Below are 19,828 nucleotides of genomic sequence, written 5' to 3' on the forward strand. Positions count from 1 at the left end.
ATTTCCCATGAAGCGATGGGACTGGATGCCATGATCTTCGTTTTCTGAATGTTGAGCTTTAAGCCAACTTTTTCACTCTCCTCTTTCATTTTCATCAAGAGGCTTTTTAGTTCCTCTTCACTTTGTGCCATACACACACCCACTAATCTACAAGTCAATAATAAATGAGAAAAGCACATATGAAAACCAATGTATTGTAACTAAAAAAACCACAATACTTTGAAGAAAATATTGTTTTAAAATGTATTTAATATGGGGGGGGGGTAAAGTTCAAAATCAATAAACTAAGTACTCAAACCAGGAAAGCAGAAAAAGAACAATAAAATAAACTTACAAAAGGAAGAGATTCCTAAAAAGAAGCAATAAATACAATTTACAATAATTTGATCAATAAAATAAAATAGTTTCTTTGAAAATATCTATAAAATAGCCAATGGAAAGTTTGAGTGGAAAGCATAAATAACATTAAGAATGAGAATGGAAAAATACCAGAAGAAAAATTTTAGATTGACTGGGATTGAACAACTTCCTATCAACACCTTTTAAAATCTGGATGAAATAGACAAGTCTCTGGGAAAATATAAATTATTAAAATCTACTCAAAAAGAGGTAGGAAATCCCAAAAGACTAAAAACAAGAGGAAACTAGAAAAGATCTAGTTTGTTTCTAGAAACAAAAAATCTCCCAAAGGCACCTAATCCAAGTGGGATTATGGGTGAGTTCAACAAAGAAGACTTTAGGTAACTCTTCAGGAACATTAAAAAAAAAAAAAAAAAAAAACAACTCATTCGATACCTAAACATGATCCTTCTATTCCTGGCCTATGATCCATTCCGAGTTGATTTTTGTGAAGAGTATAAGGTCTGTATCTAGATTGATTTTTTTGTAATGAATGTCCAATTGTCCCAGCACCGTTTATTGAAAAGATTATCTTTGCTCAATTCTATTGACTTTACTCCTTTGCCAAATATCAGCTGACTAATTATATGTGGGTCTATTTATGGGCTTTCTGTTCCGCTGATCTGTTAGTCTTGCGCTTCATCAATACTACATTGCCTTATTTCTATAGCTTTAGAGTAAGTCTTGTGGTCGAGTCCTGTCAGTCCTCCAACTTGTTCTTATCTTTCAGTATTGTGTTGACTGGTCCAGGTCTTTTGTCTCTACATATAAACTTTAGATAAGTTTGTCAATAGCCACAAAAGAAGTTGCCAGAATTTTTTTTTTACTAGGATTGGTTAAGATCAAGTTGGGAAGAACAGACATCTTGATACTATCAACTCTTTCAATCCATGGATGTGTAACATCTCTCCATTTATTTGCTTTTGTGATTTCACCCAGAGTATTGCAGTTTTCTCCATAATGATCTTGTGCACATTTTGTTAGATTTATACCTAAGTTTATGGGGTCGCACAGAGTTGGAAACGACTGAAGTGACTTAGCATAGAATACCTAAGTTTTGAGTTGGACAAAAAGTTCCTTCAGGTTTTTCTGTACGATAATATGAAAAATCCAAATGAACTTTCTGGCCAATCCACATTTAATTTTTTGGATCTAAATGCAAATGATACTATGTTTTTAATTTCAAATTCCACTTGTTCAGCAAAGATATTTAGGAAAGTGATTGACTTTCATATATTAACCCTACACCCTGCAACTTCACTATAATTGCTTACTAGTTTCAAAGTTTTTTGGTTGCTTCTCTTGAATTTTCTACCCTATCATGTCATCTATGGACAATTTTATTTCTTCCTTTCCAATGTGTACTCTTTATTTCCTTTCCTTGTCTTATTGCGTTAGGTCGCACTTCCAGTACAGTGTTGAATAGGAGTGGTAAGAAGGAACACCTTTGCATTGTTTTTGATCTTAGTGAGTGAGACAGCTGTGATATAATTTTTAAAGTTTTGGAATTTATTGATACTGTTTTTGGGGGGGTAATAGATAAAATTGTATAATTTTAATGAATTTGGGGAAAATTAATTCTTTGGGGGCAAAATATATATACTTATATTTGTATGTGCACATGGAGTCTCCTGCCTTGGAGGCAGATTCTTTACCATCTGAGCCATCAGGGAAGCCCTAAACTATACATATATACACATATACCTATATGCACATATACCTATGGATCAAGCTTATTAAATTACTCAGATTTTTCATGTTATTCTTTTTCAAGTCATATAAATCATTATTTTCTCAGAATTATAGCTCCTAGAACTAACTGTAAGGGATGTCAAAATAATCAGATCCACATAAGCAGGGTATTATCTCATAGCTGAGACACAGAAAAATTAAATAATTTGCCCAAGGATACACAGCTAATGAATAACAAAATAAGAATTAGAAATATACAACATAATATAATTAACATTTCCGTATGTTATAAGGAAGTTGAGAGTAAGTCCTAAGAGTTCTCATCACACACATAAAATATTTTTTATTTAATATTATGTCTATATGAGATGATGGATGTTCACTAAACTTGTGATAATTATTTCATGATGAAAGTCAAATCTTTATGCTGTACATCTTAAATTTATCCAGTCCTGTATGTCAATTATATCTCCATAAAACTGGAAGAAAATAAAGAGAAGAGTCCAGGCCTTTGAAGTGAAACTATAAACAGGATGTCTGTCAGGGTCCATCATCCTTCCTGTCTGAAGACAGACCACCTTAAAAATGTAAATCAATGCTATATTCAAGAACTGTTGTTACTAGTAACAATATGAACTGCATACCCAATAAGATGCCTGTTTGTTTATATTTACCTAGAAAAGTAGAAGGTGAAATCTTCAAGTTGGAGATGCTACTTAAAGATTTTAAAGAGAAAATTTATAAAAGCAAACGTACTTCAGCTGTCTCTCTTCCCGTGAATTCTCCAATCAACCTGGATGACTTGTCATTCACATCCTCTCCACCCTTAAATGAGGTAATACAGCAACCTACAGCTAATTTCATGCCAGGAAAAATGGTTTTTATGTATGTATAGAATCCTAATTCATGGAATCACTGAATTCTATCTTAATATTTCATGAAAATTTAACTTTCCAAAGGTCTATGAATCATTATTTAAAGTAGAACCAGATTTTAAAAATTAGAAGCTATTTCAAGTGTTGGTTTTTGAAATTTCTTATTGGTTTAGGATGTAACAGTGCAGCTTAAACAGATGAACTGCTGAAGAACTATTTCTTCTGGATGAATAATAACATTTTTGTAGATTGTGTGTGCCTGGAAGAAATCATTTTTCTTCTTAATAGCTTTGTACTCTCCCTGCTACATAATAGCATACTCACTGAAAGAACTATTTCCCACGAGTCCACTTCTACATTTTCTTTCTCTCAAGTTAAATTCTTTTGGATTGTCTATGTATGCAAGATCACAAATTCAAATTGATCACCACAGTCTCTCCATTCTTTTTGTAACCTCAAATATAAGACCATTTCAGACCAAATTAAAATTCCAACAAATGGAAACATCTGAATGATTGTGGATGTTACTCAAATTTAAGCAGATTTTAGTCAGAGTTAAGGACAGGATGTATGTTCAGTTCAGTTCAGTTACTCAGTTGTGTCTGACTCTGCAACCCCATGGACTGTAGCACATCGGGCTTCCCTGTCCATCACCAACCCCGGGAGTTTGCTCAACTCACGTCCATCATGTCGGTGATGCCATCCAACCATCTCCTCCTCTGTCATCCCCTTCTCCTCCTGCCCTCAATTTTTTCCAGCATCGGGGTTTTTTCAAATGAGTCAGTTCTTCACATCAGGTGGCCAAAGTACTGGAGTTTCAGCTTCAACATCAGTCCTTCCAATGAATATTCAGGACTGATTTCCTTTAGGATGGACTGGTTGGGATCTCTTTGCAGTCCAAGGGACTCTCAAGAGTCTTCTCCAACACCACAGTTCAAAAGCATCAATTCTTCGACGCTCAGTTTCTTTATAGTCCAACTCTCATATCCACACATGACCACTGGAAAAACCATAGCTTTGACTAGACAGACCTTTTTTGGCAAAGTAATGTCTCTGCTTTTTAATATGCTGTCTAGGTTGGCCATGGCCTTTCTTCCAAGGAGCAAGCGTCTTTTAATTTCATGACTGCAGTCACCATCTGCAGTGATTTTGGAGCCCAAAAAAGAAAGGCTCTCCCTATAATGTTTCCCCATCTATTTGCCATGAAGTGATGGGACCGGATGCCATGATCTTAGTTTTCTAAATGTTGAGCTTAAGACAACTTTTTCACTCTCCTCTTTCACCTTCATCAAGAGGCTCTTTAGTTCTTCTTTGCTTTCTGCCATAGAGTGGTTTCATCTACATATTGGAGGTTATTGATATTTCTCCCAGCAATCCTGATTCCAGATTGTGCTTCATCCAGCCCAGCAGTTCTCATGATGTACTCTTCATAGGAGTTAAATAAGCAGGCTGACAATATACAGCCTTGACGTCCTCCTTTCCTGATTTGGAACCAGTCTGTTGTTCCATGTCCATTTCTAACTGCTGCTTCTTGACTTGCATACAGAATTCTCAGGAGGGAGGTCAGGTGGTCTGGTATTCCCATCTTTTTCAGAATTTGCCACAGTTTGTTGTGATTCACACAGTCAAAGGCTTTGGTGTAGTCAATAAAGCAGAAGTAGATGTTTTTCTGGAACTCTCTTGCTTTTTTGATGAGTCAACAGATGTTGGCAGTTTGATCTCTGGTTCTTCTGCTTTTTCTGAATCCAGCTTGACCATCTGGAAGTTCACGGTTCACATACTGTTGCAGCCTGGCTTGGAGAATTTTGAGCCTTAATTTGCTAGCATGTGAGATAAGCACAATTGTGCAGTAGTTTGAACATTCTTTGGCATTGCCTTTTTTTTGGATTGGAATGAAAACTGATCTTTTCCAGTCCTGTGGCCACTGCCAAGTTTTCCAAATTTACTGGCATATTGAGTGCAACACTTTCACAGCATCAGCAGCAGCATCTGGAATTCTATCACCTCCAGTAGCTTTGTTCATAGAGACGCTTCCTAAGGTCCACTTGACTTCACACTCCAGGATGACTGGTTCTAGGTGAGTGATCACCCCATGGTGGTTATCTGAGCCATTAAGATATTTTTTGTATAGTTCTTCTGTATATTCTTGCCACCTCTTAATATCTTCTGCTTCTGTTAAGTCCATAGCATTTCTGTCCTTTATTGTGCCCATCTTTGCATAAAATATTCCCTTGGTATCTCTAATTTCCTTAAATAGATCTCCAGTCTTTCCCATTCTATTGTTTTCCTGTTTCTTTGCATAGATCACTTAGAAAGTCTTTCTTATCTCTCCTTGCTATTCTTTGGAACTCTGCATTCAAATGGGTATATCTTTCCTTTTTTCCTTTGCCTTTAGCTTCTTTTCACAGCTATTTGTAAGGCCTCCTCAGACAACCATTTTGCCATTTTGCATGTCTTTTTCTTGGGGATGGTCTTGATCACTTCCTCCTGTACAATGTCACAAACCTCCATCCATAGTTCTTCAGGCACTCTGTCTATCAGATCTAATCTCTTGAATCTGTTTGTCACTTCCACCTTGAATCTGTTTGTCAAATTCCTTACAAATAATAATAAGGGATTTGATTTAGGTCATACCTGAATGGTCTAGTGGTTTTCGCTACTTTCTTCAATTTAAGTCTGAATTTTACAACACAGAGTTCATGATCTGAGCCACAGTCAGCTCCTGGTCTTGTTTTTGCTGACTGTATAGAGCTTCTCCACCTTTAGCTGTAAAGAATATAATCAATCTGACTTTGGTGTTGACCGTCTGGTGATGTCCACGTGTAGAGTCTTCTCTTGTTGGAAGAGGGTGTTTGCTGTGGCCAGTGCGTTCTCTTGGCAAAACTCTGTTAGCCTTTGCCCTACTTCATTTTGTACTCCAAGGCCAAATTTGCATGTTACTCCAGGTATCTCTTGACTTCCTACTTTTGCATTCCAGACAGGTGTGGAAGATTATACAAATGTTAGCCCTTCCAAACAAGTTAGGTTTGCCTCCTCAGAACACTTACAAAATCCGACCTGGCAAAATCCCATTCATTCAAGCCTCATCTTCAGAGTTAGGCCATTTATATGACCCGACCCTGATGCACAGCCACCCGCCCCAAGGCAGAATTCTTTGCCCCAGCCTCTGTGTCCCCATACAACTGTGTCTCATTTGTCTTGCACCTTTGTACCCATCTTTGCAGCCCAAACATTTAAGTGAATGCCCAACATGGAGTGCATACTCAGTATAGTAAACTCTGAGCCAGGGTGGTTTTAACAAATGATCTCAAAGGTTCACAGCTGGTTCTCTCTCTCGTCCTGAGCCAGAGTTAGCTTCAGCATGGTGTGAACGAGCCTAGTGAGGCAGCCCAGCCTCCTGGTCAGCACTCCATGAGGTATGGGTTTGCTCTTAATGGGTCCCAAGTTTACAGAAACTGTTGCAAGATGATGAGGACTCTATAACTTTGTGATAAATAGCCCTGAAAAGAGAGTCTACTGCTAGTATTACCTATTCATTCAGCAAATATTTATTGCTAAATGTTAGGCACTTTTCTAAGTATTAGGGATACAATATAAATAAGACAGACAAATCACCTACTGTCAAGATGCTTACATTTCTGTGAGGGACACATGCAATGAACAGATAAAATTAACGTGGAACTACAGAATGTTAAAAGTGTTATGCAGGTGCCAGTAATAATGCATTTTTATGACTCTGAAGTCAGACTGTCTGGGTTCAAATCCATGCTCTGTCACTGATCAGCTTTGTGACCTTAAGAAAGTTATGTAACCTCTCTGAGCCTGTTTCTTCCTGTGTAAAGTGAGGCTAATAATACCTATCTAAGCTTCCAACTCCTCTTCAGCAAAAAGACTTTGCAAACTGTAAAGGTGTGAACCAGGATAACTATTATGTTTGCTATAATTTTGTCATTATCATTTTAGATCCAGGGGTTTTTAATCCCAGTATTTCTAGTGTGTTTATAATGAAATATCTCAAAGTTGGTCCCAAGACTAGCAGCATTGGCTTCACCTGGCAGCTTCTTGGAACTTTTAATGATGTAATGAGGATATTTAAGTGAGTTAATATATATATACTTAAGACAGGACCTGGCTCATAGTAACTATATTACCTGGGGGTAGCTACCTTGGTCATGATGGGATTTGACCAAAAGTAACTCACTGGGGGAGGTTACGGTCAGAGGTGAGATGTGAATTGAGTACTGGGGGATGAGGAGGAGGCAGCTAGGTGAGGAGTCTGGGGAAAGAGACTCGAGGCAGGAGAATGCAATGCCTTAAGGACACAGAACTGATTTGAGTCCATTCCTATGGGACTGCAGCCCTAAGGGCAAGTCCTCTTGCGGCTCCCCAGTTACTCAAGGACCATTCCAGCCGTTCTGCAGGGCTCCCAGAGGGGACAGGAGGCCCCCTTTTCTGAGGAGCTGGCCCCACAGCCCTAGCAAAGAGTGCAGCGACAGGCTCCTCCTGAGGGTTCAAGAGGGAGAAGTGGACAGTGGGTTCCACGGGAGCCTGGCTGCCTGGGTTGGGGGGAACCCTCTGCACAAAGGCGTCTGGGGGAGGGAGGGTGAGAAAAAGGCAAGTGGTCGCTTGACGTCCCCACCACACTCTACTTCAGGCTACTCCTTCCCACCATCCCCGGAGTACTGAAATTAAATTCTCAGTGACTTCACCAGACTAAACAAAAGCCGAATAATCCCCCAAAGTGGGGCTCAAGAACTGACTCTAAAATTCAAACTGCTTTTTTAAAAAAAAACAACAACAACAAAACAAAACAGACTAACCAGAGTAAATGGCCGTGAGATTGTCTTCTGCTCCAGGGTAGCATCTAGGAGCCCCGTCCTGGCTCCGTTCAGCTCATTGCCTTGGCACTTTTACCCACCCAGTATGGCTGCCTGTGACTCTGAAATTAGTATAATTAAGATCACTTAGCTCTCGTTCTAATGGGTGTCCTGGATGTTAGTGCTGGTGAGAGCTGCCCACATGGCTAACCCTCCCCACTCTCTGAGCACGCAGGCGAAAGCTTCCTGAGGCAGTTGTTCTAGATCAGGGCTTGTCTCCAACTGCAGGGTGTCGAGGACTCACCTGCAGGTCTTACTGTATTCTGGCTTTGATTCAACAGGTCTGGGGTGAGCCTACTGTTCTGCATTTCTAACAAGCTCCCAACTGATGCCAATGCTATTGGTTTGGGGACCACATTTTGAGATAATTCCATTATAAAGGAATTGGAAATACTGGGATTAAAAGCCCCTGGGCCTAAAATAATAATGACAAATTTATAATAAGCTGTAGACAATAATAATTCTGCTGGTTCAGAACCTTGCTGCTTGCAAAGACTTCTTGAAGAAAAAAGTTGAAAGCTTACAAAGGTGAAGAGACTTGTCCACAAATGACGGGGGATACTGGATCCCAGGTCTCCCAACTCGGGTAGAGGGCACCCCTCTACATTCTTCTAATATAGTGAAAGTGAAAGTGTTAGTCTCTCAGTTGTGTCTGACTCTTTGAGACTCCATCGACTGTAGCCCACCAGGCTCCTCTACCCATGGATTCTCCAGGCAAGAATACTGGAGTGGGTTGCCATGCTCTCCTCCGGGGATCTTACCAGCTCAGGATCGAATCCAGGTCTCCTGCACTGCAGGCAGACTCTTTACCATCTGAGTTACCAGGGAAATCTGAAGTGCAGGGGTATCCCTTGTAGGCCTATGAGTGATAAAAGAAAACACAGAGGGAGAGTGAAGTAAAAAAAAAAAAAAAAAGCCTCATTATTTTTTAAATTATAACTATACAGGTTCATAGCAAAAAAAAAAAAAAAAAAAAAAAAAAAAAAAATCAGAAAAGTATAAAAAGGAACATTTCTCTGGGAGAAAAACTGGTCTCTTTTCTCTGATACACATGCTTTTTGCAGAAGTGGGGTCATACATGTATTGTTTTAGAATATACTTTTTTCATTTAACATTATATTGGGGGCCTCTCAACTGTTACTGAGTAAACCTACAGCTGCATTTTTAAGCACTGCTTTGTATTTCATTGTATGGGTAGACCCTGACTTATTAAACCAATCTCTTATTGATGGACATTCAATTGTTTCTGGTTCTTTGATAGGATAAACACTGCTTCAGTAAAATCATTTAACATGGAAACATTTGGCCAGAGTTGATTAGTTCCTTTGGAGAAAAATCTAGGATTGCAGATGATGGTTCAAAAGGTACATAGCGAAAATTTGATAAACTAGACTTTAGCAAAGTGGTGGCCACGGCAGTGCCTGGGAATGAAAGTGTCTTCAGCCTGAGTCAAACCAGGGCATCTGTTTTTTTTCAACCTTCACTAAAGTGATAAGTGAAAACTGATATTGTGCTTATCTGTATTTCTTTGACTGTTTGTAAAATTTACCCATTTTTGTATGTTTCTTGGCCATTTCTACCACCTCTTTGACAGTATCAACATTTCAATTAATGTTTGCAAAACCACAGTCAATATTTTTAAGAAAGGTGGACAACCTAGAAAACACTAAGAGCAATCAGTGCTCACTATTGAGATCTTTATCATACAAAGTGCTCTGACACAGGTACGAAAGAGCCATAGATGTGTGGTTAACGACACAAGTATTTGGGAAGGACTCAGATGCCGGCTAGGTCACTCACTCGGTGTGACCCTGACAAGCAGCTTAAACTCTCTGAGTCTCAGATTATTCATCACTAAAATGGGGACAACCTGCCAGGATGGTGGGAAGGGATAAAGGAGACGATATGAGAGGCACCTGGCACAAGGAATGATCAACACATTTTTGCCAATAAGAAAACACTGAAACCCAAACCCAAAAAATTGATGGATAAAAAAATAACTAAAAGTCACAAGTAGGGAATACGACCAATAAATAAACATATGGGGAAACATTTATCTCCTTTAACAACAGATGAAATGTTCATAACACAAGGGCCACCCCTACTTTTTAAATGAACAAGAACATTTTCAAGACAGAATTCCTGATGCAGAGGAAGGTGTGGCCAAGCAAGCTGCCCATGTTGTTGGCAGCATGCAGTTCGTGCAGCTTTGGTGGAAAGCAATCAGGCCACGTGTATCATCACACAAACACGTTCACAACCTTTGACCCAGACACTTCCTAAGGAAGTAATTCAAAATATGGAAATGTTTTGTACACTGATGCTTCTTTCTTACCATTGTTTGTAATGGTGAGAAAAGTGTTTATTTTTTTGTTTACATAAAGGGTAAAACCATAGCAAGGGTGGTGTCAGCCCTTTCAGTTCCATAGTGTGATTTTTGGGTGTGTGTTAAACGGGGACATATAAACAATAATTTAGGCCTCTAGACAGTCTCTAAACCTTGTTTTAATTCACAGTTGAATACAGTGCTTTGGAAAGGCTTTTAGACTCTGCTGAACAGTGATCAGATTTAAATCAGTGAAGCATTTAAAAACCATCCTCAGTCTCTTCATCCTCTAGTGGAGTTTGGGGTAATTCGAAACCAAAGCAAAGAGAAAAAGACGGGGTGTGTGTTGGGGGAGTGTTCTGTCATCTGTAAACTAGACTTTTAAATGTCTGGAGAAGGAAGGAAGTCAAGGCAGGGTGGAATCTTCCTTTCTGTAAGCCCTAGGCCATTACAGCACAGAAACCCCGCCCCCTCCTCCCCCAACTCTCGCTCAAGCCAGAAAGAAGAGCGGAGGCGTCCGGCGATGGTGAGTCTGGAGGGGTCCGCACGCGTGCTGGGCTGTGCCCAAGCCCCTGAGGGGTGAGTCAAATCCTCGGTCGCATCCACATCTGTGTGTGTTTTGTGGTGCAGGAGGAGCCCAGCACCGCCTCGGGGAGGCAGGACCGTGCAGAGACGACCAGTGCAAGCTGTGCCTTCTGCCTCCGCGTACTTCAGTGGTGAGGGTTCCCGGCTGCTAAATTCCCAGGGTGGGTGGGAGCCTGTTCTGGGATAATAACTCCAGCAAGGGTGGGCATCAACTCACTGAACGACCAGCAGCCACGAGCCAAGTTACAGAATCACAGACCTCAGGGTTGGACACAGTGACTGCCCTCTCTCTCAACTGACAAATCCCTTTAGCCGTGGCCCTCAACTGGGGAGAGCTTCAACCTCACCGTGCACGCTCAGATGCATCAGTCGTGGCCGATTCTTTGTGACCCCATGGACTGTAGCCCTCCAGGCTCTTCTGTCCATGGGATTCTCCAGTCAAGAATACTGGAGTGGGTAGCCATTTCCTTCTCCAGAGATTCCTCCCGATCCAGGGATGGACCCCTCATCTCTTGCATTGGCAGGCGGATTCTTTACCACTTCATCATCTGGGAGGCCCTCAACCTTACCAGGGGACTTGAAAATAATGTATATGCCTCAGCCCCACCTACTGTATTAGCCTCCCGGGGGCGGAGCCCTTGTGGGAATATTTGTTTTAAATTTCCCCTGACTCTGATAGGCCCCTTGGTTAAGAATCACAACTACAGCATATGGAGGGTGGTTTGGCCTGAAGGCTCCCTTTGAACCTTGCCCACCTGGGAGATTATTATACACCACTGTATACTAGCTCCCACCCTCACTACTCTCCCCTCACAATGACTGAAAAATCTTCCCTATTGGGTCTCACCTCTGTCCCCCAGTCCCACCAGAAATAAGCCTAATTCCACATCTCAGGGTTTACTTCTCCCCTATCCCTCAGCAAGAAATCATCCAGGTGACAAGCTGTAAACTGGGTAACAAAGTGTAGATGTGAAACCCTAGGGAGAGACCCTTTATGGGTTTGAAACACTCTTAGGTCAACTGTTAGTCCCCATGGATTCAGAATCATTTATTTGAAGCTTCTATCAATCAGCCAGATGTGCCTCCTCCAAGCTTCCGAGGTACAGTGGACTGAGGCCAAACCTTGACTAATTGACCTTAGAAAGGTTGAAAGTCAAGGAGGGAGGGGCAGTTTAGTTACCACAATTACGTGTGTGTAATGTACGCTAATAAAGGCAGGTGACAAGGTCTGAAAGACTGCAGTTTCCTGTTAGAAAGCATTCCAGCATGGGAATAGGTAATTGTCATCAGGGTTCTATTGAGTTTCCACCCCCTAAAAAATCTCCATGTGTCATCTGGTGTGGACCATCGGTCTAATAAACCATCAGCTTTGACTCTCAGGGATAGAAGGGCCTTGAATAATGCCAACTCCCTCAGTCAACCCAGGCTCACTATTTTTATTTATTGAATTAAAATCTAGGTTTTGAGGTGTTTTTTTTTGTTTTTTGTTTTTAGTAAATATAATAAAGGGCTTCCCTGGTGGTTCAGTGGTAAAGAATCTACCTGCCAATGCAGGAGATTCAGGTTTGATTCCTGGGTTGGGAAAATCCCCTGGAGGAGGAAGTGGCAACTCACTCCAGTATACTTGCTTGGGAAATCCCATGGACAGAGGAGGCTGGTGGACTAGAGTCCATGGGGTCACAAAGAGTCGGACTGCTGCTACTGCTGCTAAGTCGGTTCAGTCGTGTCCGACTCTGTGCAACCCCATAGATGGCAGCCCACCAGGCTCCTCTGTCCCTGGGATTCTCCAGGCAAGAACACTGGACTGGGTTGCCATTTCCTTCTCCAATGCATTAAAGTGAAAAGTGAAAAGTGAAAGTGAAGTCGCTCAGTCATGTCCAACTCTTCTCGATCACATGGACTGCAGCCTACCAGGCTCCTAGCCATGGAATTTCCCAGGCAAGAATACTGGAGTGGGGTGCCATTGCCTTCTCCAAAGAGTCGGACATGACTTAGCAACTAAACAACAGTAATAAAAACAAGTATAATAAAAAATAGTCTGACATTTTAAAAACATTCTGATTAAGCATTCAAGGTACTAGATATTTCTCTACCAAATTTATAGTCTAGACCTCACAGAACCACTTAAGTACCAATACAGGGACCAATGTTCCAGACTACATTTTCTCTTTTATAACAAACAAGTTAGAAGGTAAAACACAGCCAAGTGTAAAATCAGATCTAATAGTAAATCTATTGCTGGCAATAGGCATGGTTTATCATTTGAAATCTTGGTAAACTACATCATCCTTGAGGAATTAATTGAACAGAAGACTGTATAGACTCTTTACTCTTTTAGAAGATTAGAGTTCTCTCAGATGGAATGTATTATCTATTTAGCCTACTGATGCACATACTGTTTGAAGGATATTTATATACATGCAGATAAATAACAATTATGCTACATGTAAAATGTTTATCCCTTTATGTCTGATGCAGAATTTTGGATTTAAGAGATTTTGGATTGCTGAAAAACTTTGTCTTGCTGAAAAACTGTCTTCTCAAGTAGAGCTTCCCTTAGCTGTTTGGCAAGAAGATTTTAGTGCACAAAGAAGTTTCAAAGAGGCGGAAAAAGAAAGTCGTGTATTAGACTGAGCTCACTTGAGCGCAATCCAAGTTTTCCACTTTGGAGAGCAGATGTTCACATGCCCCAGAGGAGGAGGGTGGAGGCAGAAAATAAGGTGTGAGAAAATATGTGACTCAGAAGGAGAGCATGTTTTTCCAAGAAGCAGGAAAGTGCCTGGCTTCTCAGCCCCTAGCCTCACAGACTCCAAGTAGGGTTGGAGTCCACCGGCAGCAGGCCCAGGCACAGTTGGATGAGCCTGCATTTGCAAGCAAGGCCTGAGGCTCAAACCCCATTTCCGGGAATCACACTCATTCCTGACTCACTGGCTATGTCCAGGATATCTTGGGCACGGTGCCCTCCACACTAAGAATGAGCAACGTTCCCTAGGGGCTTATTACAGTATCCTAGGGGCTGAGCTAGAACTTTCTTAAGAATTTTTATCAACTAAAATCCCTTTCAAGGAGTTAGAGTTTCTGTGAAGGAGGGAAACTGAAGCTACAGATGGCTGGGGGAAGTGTCCCAGTATGACTACCATAGCACATCTTTCTGATGTGGTGGCTTAGCATCGGTAAAATGAACGCCACATGGTCTCTACAAACAAAGCATCACTATGAACAAAGCTACTGGAGGTCATGGAATTCCAGCTGAGCTATTTCAAATCCTAAAAGATGATGCTGTGAAAATGCTGCACTCAATATGCCAGCAAATTTGGAAAACTTGGCCATGGCCACAGGACTGGAAAAGGTCAGTTTTCCTTCCAATCCCAAAGAAAGGCAATGCCAAAGAATGCTCAGACAACCATACTATTGCACTCATTTCAAATGCTAACAAGGTAATGCTCAAAATCCTTCAAGCTATGTTTCAAAAGTATGTGTACTGAGACCTTCCAGATGTACAGCTAGATATAGAAAAGGCAGAGGATCCAGAGATCAAATTGCCAACTTTCGCTGGATCATAGAAAAAGCAAGAGAATTCCAGAAAAATATCTGCTTCACTGACTACGCTAAAACCTTTGACTATGTGGATCACAACAAACTAGAAAATTCTTAAAGAGATGGAAATACCAAACCTGCCTTACCTGCCTCCTGAGAAATCTGTATGCAGGTCAAGAAGCAACAGTTAGAACTGTTGGACCTGGAACAACGGACTGGTTCCAAACTGGGAAACGAATACATCAAGGCTGTATATTGTCACCCTGCTTATTTAACTTCTATGCAGAGTACATCATGAGAAATGCCAGGCTAGATGAAGCACAAGCTGGAATCAAGATTGCAGGGAGAAATATCAATAACCTCAGATATGCAGATGACACCACCCTTATGGCAGAAAGTGAGGAGGAATTAAAGAGCCTCTTGATGAAGGTGAAAGAGGAGAGTGAAAAAGCTGGCTTAAAACTCAACATTCAAAAAACTTAGATCATGGCATCTGGTCCCATCACTTCATGGCAAATAGATGGGCAAACAATGAAAACAGTGACAGACTCTAAAATCACTGCGGACGGTGACCGCAGCCATGAAATTAAAAGATGCTTGCTCCTTGGAAGAAAAGCTATGACCAACCTAGACCACATATTAAAAAAGCAGAGACATTACTTTGCCAACAAAGATCTATCTTGTCAAAGCTGTGGTTTATCTAGTAGTCATGTATGGATGTGAGAGCTGGACCATAAAGAAGGTTGAGCACCGAAGAATTAATGCTTTTGAACTGTGGTGTTGGAGAAGATTCTGGAGAGTCCCTTGGACTGCAAAGAGATCAAACCAGTCAGTCCCAAAGGAAATCAATCCTGAATATTCATTGGAAGGACTGATTCTGAAGCTGAAGCTCCAGTACTTTGGCCAACTGATAGGAAGAGCTGACTCACTGGAAAAGACCCTGATGCTGGGAAAGATTGAGGGCAGGAGAAGAAGGGGATGACAGAGGATGAGATGATTGGATGGCATCACTGACTCAATGGACGTGAGTTTGAGCAAGCTCCAGGAGATGGTGAAAGACTGGGAAACCTGGCGTGCTGGCATGCTGCAGGCCATGGGGTCACAAAGAGTTGGACACAACCAAGTGACTGAACAACAATGGTCTCATAGCCTTTAGCCCCATATTTGTCATTTAGTCACTAAATCATGTTCAACTCTATGTGACCCCATGGACTGTAACCCACCAGGCTCCTCTATCCACAGAATTTCCTAGGCAAGAATATTGGAGTGGGTTGCCATTTCCTTCTCCACAGGATCTTCCTGACCCAGGGATTGAACCTGAGTCTCCTGCATTGTCAGGCAGATTCTTTATCACTGAGTCACCAGAGACACAGAACAAAATCCAGGACTTTTTGGATCGCTCAGCTTGTACTTTTGGATACAAAGTCATGTGATCTGGTACCAACAGGTAGCATAGCTTCTTCCCCTGATAAGAACTGAATTTGAAGCATGAATATGAAGAAAACTCTGTTTTATAATTCTGTATTTCATATTTCTGATTGTGTATGTGTATATGATGACTAGATATTATCCTCAGGAAAACGAAACAGATTTAATGTTTGGTATCCATGTTCTTGGGCTTCCCTGGTGGCTCAGACAGTAAAGAATCCACTTGCAATGCGAGAGACCTGGGTCGGGAAGATCCCCTAGAGAAAGGAATGGCTACCCATTCCAGTATTCTTGCCTGGAGAATTCCATGAACAGAGGAGCCTGGCAGGCTATAGTCCATGGGGTTGCAAAGAGCCAGGCACGACTGAGCATCTAATATACACACACATAGATGTTCTCACCAGGCCAGATTGTGCTGGGTGCACTTTCTCATCAGGAAAGCTCTCAAACAGGCAGGCAGAGGGTTGAGGGTTGGCTGTGTTGAGAATGACATACATCCTCCATCGTTACTGGCTCTGACCTAAGAAATTTCACATTTCACTTTTACCAGTTCCTTCACTATCTCTATTAGCAGTGTACTAAATGTTTATGGACTCTTATGCACCTTTTTTAGGAAGCAAAAAATGGAGAAAAAAGATCACAGAGGAATTGACTGTGGAAGGTTTCCTATTGCCATTCAAGACAAGATGCTGCACTCAGATTCAGTGCTGGGTAAGCTGAGGGGTCTAGGGGCAGTCGTCATGGTTCCGGTCCCTCTTTGGGTTCTGCTCACTATGGGCAGAATACCTGCTATGCTAAATAGCTTTACCTAGACTAGGGTGTTGCATGTTAATTTTTGTTTTTGCAAAATGTAAAGAATTAGTAATGAATTGATTCAGGCGAGATGTGGTCAAGCAGCGTGAAAGTGCCCACACCTGTCTCTGCCTGAAGTCGCAGGGCTCCATGACTCAGTCACGAGGTGGTCTCAGTTGTGTGTGGCAGCCCCCAGCATGAACCAGAATCTGCACCTGAGGAGCTCACCCACATGGGAGCTGCTGAGGACTTGTCCACATACATTTCATAGGAGCAGAAAGGGTGGAGAGGAGACCCAGAGAGCACCAGTGCATGGAATTCAATGATTTTTAGTCATAGGGACCTTTCTCCGAAGATAGTTTAAGCAGAAAAATAACCGCTGGCAGGACTGCCCTGTATGAAGAAGAGATGGGGCTGAGGCCTGCAGCTTAGGCAGCTATGAGGGAGAAAATCAGCACCCAAGCCTAATCTACCCAGTTCATACAGGAGGAAACGGGGGGCCAGAGAACTAACCAGGCTAGCTTACATTCCCATAGTCTGATAGCCAAGAGCCTTTTCTTCAAATCGGTATTATTCCTACTCTGTCACATGTAGCTCTATTTCTTCTCTGTAGAAGACACATTTTCTAATAATAATAATAGGTTTCACTGACTGAACACTTACTCTATACACCAGAACCGAGCAGAGATTTTCAAAATGTGGTCAGAGGGTCCCTGGAGGGCTGTGAGGTCCTCTCTATTCCCTGAAAGAACAATACTGCAACAGGTTGAATGGAGACACACCTGTGGAAGCCAGCTGCCTTCGGTTAAGCCAGATAGTCTAGGTATTTGCCAAAACACAAAACACTGCTGCTCTTTTCACAGGTCACTGATTTTTAAAATTTTCAAAATAGCTATTTTTCATAAAAAATGTTATTTTGTGAACATGAAATGATTATTGTTTTTAAAGTATTTTTTTTAATTTCTCAATTTAAAATTCTAAAAAAAAAACCCTTGGGACTGCTCATTCAGTCTTCAGTTCAGTTTAGTCACTCAGTCGTGTCCGACTCTTTGCGACCCCATAAATCGCAGCACGCCAGGCCTCCCTGTCCATCACTATCTCCCAGAGTTCACTCAAACTCACATCCATCGAGTCAGTGATGCCATCCAGCCATCTCATCCTCTGTCGTCCCCTTGTCCTCCTGCCCCCAATCCCTCCCAGCATCAGGGTCTTTTCCAATGAGTCAACTCTTCTCATGAGGTGGCCAAAGTACTGGAGTTTCAGCTTTAGTATCATTTCTTCCAAAGAACACCCAGGGCTGATCTCCTTTAGAATGGACTGGTTGGCTCTCCTTGCAGTCCAAGGGACTCTCAAGAGTCTTCTCCAACACCACAGTTCAAAAGCATCAATTCTTCAGTGCTCAGCTTTCTTCACAGTTCAACTCTTACATCCATACATGACCATTGGAAAAACCATAGCCTTGACTAGACGGGCCTTTGTTGGCAAAGTAATGTCTCTGCTTTTGAATATGCTATCTAGGTTGGTCATAATTTTCCTTCTTAGGAAAATCTAAATGATTCTACAGAGTAAAAATGACTTGAAATTTATAAATAAATACTCCTCTACGGCAACCCACTCCAGTGTTCTTGCCTGGAGAATCCCAAGGACGGGGGAGCCTAGTGGGCCTCCGTCTATGGGGTCGCACAGAGTCGGACACGACTGAAGCGACTTAGCAGCAGCAGCAGCAGCAATCCATGTTCAACCAACTGAATGTTGTATGACAGTTCTCCAGTGCAAGAAGATAGACTTTTAGTGCAGGTATGAAAAACACCACATATTATGATATATGAAAATGTTAGTCACTCAGTGTGTCTGACCCCATTGACTGTAGCCTGCCAGGCTCCCCTGTCCATGGGATTCTCTAGGTAAGAATACTGGAGGGAGTAGCCATTCCCTTCTCCAGGGCATCTTCCTGACACAGGAATCGAACTTGGGTCTCCTGCATTGTAGCATCTGAGGTACTAAAACTAGAATAAACAAAAGCTCTTTAGGGTCCTCAATTTTAAGAGTGTAAGAGGGTTCGGAAATCAAAAATTTGAGAATTGTTGACATATAGTATATATCACTGAACTATCATAATACCCTAAAAGGTAGGAATTATTGTCTTTATTGTATAGATAAGTAGGAATTAAGCAACTAGGGTCAAAGAGCCTGGTGTATTATCTATTGCTATGTAATGATGTATCCCCAAACTTAATGGCTCAAAACAACAAACATTTGCTATCTCATTGTTTCTGTGGGCCAGGGATTTGGGAGCCATTTAGCTGGATGGTTCAGGCTCAAAGTGTCTCATGAGGCTGCAGTCAAGATGTTGGCCAGTACTACCATCATCTGAAGGCTTTACTGGGGCTAGAGAATCTGCATCTAAGGTTGTTCTCACACATGGCCATTGGCCAGGGAACTCAGTTCCTCGCCAGGGGGGCCAGTAGGCTGTTTGAATGTCATTATGATCTGGTAGCCTCCTTCCCCCAGGCAAGTGATCTAAGAGAAAGACTGAGATGTAAGTTTAAATGACTCTTACAACCTAGTTTTAGAAGTTACACAACATCATTACCACTATATTCTATTTGTTAAAAGCAAGTCACTAAATCCAACCACAATTGAGAGAGGAATTAGGTTCTATCCTTTGAGGAGCACGTTAGAGTTTGTGACATATTACCAACCATCACAGTCAGTACGTAGCAGAATCAGGCTTCAAACTCAGGCCTACGTTCTTTCCCTTGTACAACACAGCCAGCCCAGGGTGTACATCATTCTTCCTCTATTTGTAATTTCCTTGAGTTCTGAATTAGAAGGCATTCAGTGACTACTGACTGAGACTTGGGGAAGGGAAAAAACCTTCCTAGAGCTCACTCCATTTGTGATTTACACTTTGGTAGACAATGTTACAATGAGTGTAACCATGAGTGCAGCAAGGCAGGCATTAATAGCACTGGCAGCAGTTTTGTCCCCCAACCCCTTCTCTGCTGGAATCGAGATGTTGCTTGGACACCCGAGTGTGACATACTCACCTGCTGGACCCAGGCTCCCACGCTCTGGCCTTCCGGGAGAGCGCCACTGCCCACAGCCAGCCAAACAAGACCCAGACCTGCACCAGATACACATGCTCTCTACTACTAGCTTCTCTGTGGTTCTGATGAGGGCAAAGCTATGATTCAAGTTCCCATATGGATTTATGAATGTGTTGTAGAGGAAAACCATCTTTCCAGTTGCCTGGATAATAAGCTCTTGGCCACTGTAGGGTCTGAGAAGAAAATGTGGATGTATCAGGGCAAATC

The 19,828-nt window shown here is 41.7% G+C and overlaps 1 protein-coding gene across 1 annotated transcript in view; it reads left to right on the plus strand.

Moving 5' to 3' along the window:
• The window catches only part of AKNAD1 (AKNA domain containing 1), a 45,654-nt gene that overhangs the window by 20,021 nt on the left and 5,805 nt on the right, over positions 1–19,828 (plus strand). Inside the window, exons 6-10 of the mRNA XM_010831030.1 lie at positions 2,770–2,984; positions 6,930–7,062; positions 10,614–10,695; positions 10,800–10,885; positions 16,333–16,430. Of these exons, the coding sequence (XP_010829332.1) occupies positions 2,770–2,984; positions 6,930–7,062; positions 10,614–10,695; positions 10,800–10,885; positions 16,333–16,430 (614 nt within the window). The remainder of the gene's footprint in view (positions 1–2,769; positions 2,985–6,929; positions 7,063–10,613; positions 10,696–10,799; positions 10,886–16,332; positions 16,431–19,828) is intronic.

Source organism: Bison bison, unplaced genomic scaffold, assembly GCF_000754665.1.
Source record: "Bison bison bison isolate TAMUID 2011002044 unplaced genomic scaffold, Bison_UMD1.0 scf7180017864519, whole genome shotgun sequence".
NCBI lineage: Eukaryota > Metazoa > Chordata > Mammalia > Artiodactyla > Bovidae > Bison > Bison bison.